Source organism: Xenopus laevis, chromosome 2L (assembly GCF_017654675.1).
Source record: "Xenopus laevis strain J_2021 chromosome 2L, Xenopus_laevis_v10.1, whole genome shotgun sequence".
NCBI classification, from domain to species: Eukaryota; Metazoa; Chordata; class Amphibia; order Anura; family Pipidae; genus Xenopus; species Xenopus laevis.
This window is the reverse complement of record NC_054373.1, coordinates 183,403,022-183,405,872: the sequence shown is the minus strand read 5'-3', so window position 1 is coordinate 183,405,872 and position 2,851 is coordinate 183,403,022. Positions and strand designations below refer to the sequence as shown.

The 2,851-nt window shown below is 40.7% G+C and overlaps 1 protein-coding gene across 1 annotated transcript; it reads left to right on the top strand.

Annotated features, from left to right (window-relative positions):
- Positions 1-687: 687 nt before the first annotated feature.
- LOC108707641 (odorant receptor 131-2) lies at positions 688-1,598 on the top strand. Its single transcript, XM_018245643.2, has one exon. It carries the CDS (start codon positions 708-710, stop codon positions 1,596-1,598), a length of 891 nt encoding a protein of 296 aa, XP_018101132.2. The 5' UTR covers positions 688-707.
- Positions 1,599-2,851: the final 1,253 nt, after the last annotated feature.

Sequence of the window (2,851 nt, the reverse complement as noted above, 5' to 3'; positions counted from 1 at the left end):
ATGACAGGGGGGGGGGTTATTGCTTCGGCACCAGTTGTCTGGGGGTCTAGTTGCTTTGATCCTTCAGTTGACTGGGGGTTTTATTGCTTTGATCCTTCAGTTGACTGGGGGTTTTATTGCTTTGGTCCTCAGTTGGCTGGGGGTTTCATTGCTTTGATCCTTCAAATAAATGGGTATTTCATTGCTTTGATCCCACAGTTTGACTGGGGGTTTTATTGCTTTGGTCCCCGAATGACTGGGGGTTTAGTTGCTTTGATCCTTCAGTTGACTGGGGGATTTAATTGCTTTGGTCCTTGACTAGGGGTTTTATTGCTTTGGTCCTTCAGTTGGAGATTTATTGCTATGATGTTGTAGTTATATTAATCCGTCATATCATGTAATTTAAAGATAATTACTGTGCTTATAGTACAAGACAAAAACTGTGGTAGCGTATTAGCCAGTAACAAATAAAAAACCAAACAAATACATTTTGCCTGACTAAGGGGCCTAGGTGCTCCGAAAGCTTGCAATATATTTTTATTGACAGCCAATATAAGTATTACTTCTACAATACTATTACTTGTATTTGTTTTTTTTACAAGATAATTATAGGGTTAATATTTTCATTTTATCTTTTCCCTCTCCTTCCTAGTCTTTGACTATAGAAGAGAAGCAGCCCCAATCTGTGTGCCATGTCGAATGCTACATCACTCTACAGCAACACAACCATGGTGTCCTCCAAAACACTGGAAATCGTGAAGACAACCCTTTTCCTGGGGACATTTCTTTGCTTCTGCTCTTTCTTGTACTTCGTATCGGTGATCCTGAATGTGTTTTTCAGTACGCCTCACGTTCGGGAGATTGCTCGCTATGTGTTCTTTGTCCACATGCTCTTTAATGACTCCCTCCATCTCTTTGTGAGTCTATTTCTACTTATGGCTTTCCTCTACCTCATCTACATGCCAGCACCCTTTTGCTATTTCATACTCACCCTTGCAACATCGACTTTTAGGGTGACTCCATACAACCTCGCTGCCATGGCACTGGAACGCTACATAGCCATATGCTTCCCACTGAGACACGTGGAACTGTGCACTGTCCAAAAAACAAATGTAGCTATTGCCTTGATCTGGGTGGTTGGGCTGATCCCTAATGTGGCTGACCTTATCGTCATGGCCTCATCTCTCAAGACCAACTTCCTCACACTCTACGTCATATGCAACAGAGAAGCACTGACTTTCAACAAGCTGCAATTCACCATTGTAACCATTGTTTATATTGCAAGTCTAGCCCTGGTTGGGCTTATAATCATATACACATACATCAGAGTCATGTTGGTTGCTTGGAAAGTTGGTTCAGGCAAATCCTCAGCCTTTAAGGCAGCAAAAACCATCTTGTTGCATGGCGCCCAACTCCTCCTATACATGGTGTCCCTAGTTTCCTCTTTCACGTTAACATCTTTTTCAGATTATAGTTTTCTCGTGTCCATAGTCAGTTTCCTACTTTTTATGTGTTTGCCTAGGTTCCTCAGTCCTTTCATTTATGGGATTAGAGATGAGGTCTTCAGAAAACGGATTAGAAGTTTGTGTGGAACAGGAGCAGTTAGTCAACAACTTTAAGTGGTGGCTGTGTATGGAGCGTCCTCTTTACCTTCTATTTGACTCATTGCAGTTCCACGAGTAAAAAACACTGAATTAATCAAAGATCTCTGGTGCTAACTAAACCCCAACCTGCCCCTCCACCAAAAGAATTGTGTCTGTCGGTTGCTAGAATGTTGTTTACAGTGATATTAAAGCACAAACTCCCTTGCCTTTAGCTAAATCCCTTTTCTCTACCATTGGGACTTGAATGGTGAGTATGACGATGCCCCATTCTCCAAGGTGATGGGCTTAGCAAGAAATATTCCCTGTGTCCACACAACCTATCCTTAATATGGAGAGGGATCAGCGTACCACCAATATTTTAGAAAGGAAAAGCAACTCTCACGCAAGTACAATTCCTGCTTGGAAATGCCCTTATGTTCTGTTCTTGAAATTAGCAGAAATGTGGCCAGGGATCGGGTGGTTCCGGGAATACCTGGGCACAGGGAGGGGGCATCAAGGATTTGGCCTACATTGATTTATAGAGATGTACAACCGACAGGTAGGAAATTTCCACTATCCTGTATGTCATTTAAATGTAATTTAACTTGTGAAAATTATTTAGTTTATTCTAATTGATGATTATCTGAAAAAATAAATATGGCAAAAAAAACGCTTTATATTGCTTAGTTCTGCACACTTGAATATCATCCAGGACAACATGCCTGTATATTTCATGGGCAATGTATACAATATGCCATAAGTGGAATATTAAAGGAAAACTCCCACTTCTCTAACAAAATGTGTTAAACAACCTCACACAACACAGAAACCCCTGATGTACCTATTATTGTAATCCTTCAAAAGCGCCGGTCTCTCAGGCAGTTTTGCTCCTCCTTGTTCATGTTATTCAAACGGCGCCTGTCAACCTTGATATTCAAAAGGTGCTGCAGCTTTCCCATTGGAGATAAGGGCAGAGACTGGGCCACTGCAGTTCATTCACTTTTTGTTCTTAAAGGGTTGTTAAGTTAACTTATGTTATAGAATGGCCCATTCTAAGCAACTTTTCAGTTGGTCTTGATTATTTATTTCCTATACTTTCTGAATAATTTGCCTTCTTCTTCTTCTGACTCTTTCCAGCTTTCAATTGGGGGTCACTGACCCCATCTAAAAAACAAATGCTCTGTAAGGCTACAAATGTATTGTTATTGCTACTTTTTATTACTCATCTTTCTATTCAGGCCTCTCCTATTCATATTCCAGTCTCTTATTCAAATCAATGCATGGTTGCT

Excerpts from the sequence above, each read along its gene's own strand:
- LOC108707641 (XM_018245643.2), top strand. The coding sequence starts at position 708 with ATGGTGTCCTCCAAAACACTGGAAATCGTGAAGACAACCCTTTTCCTG.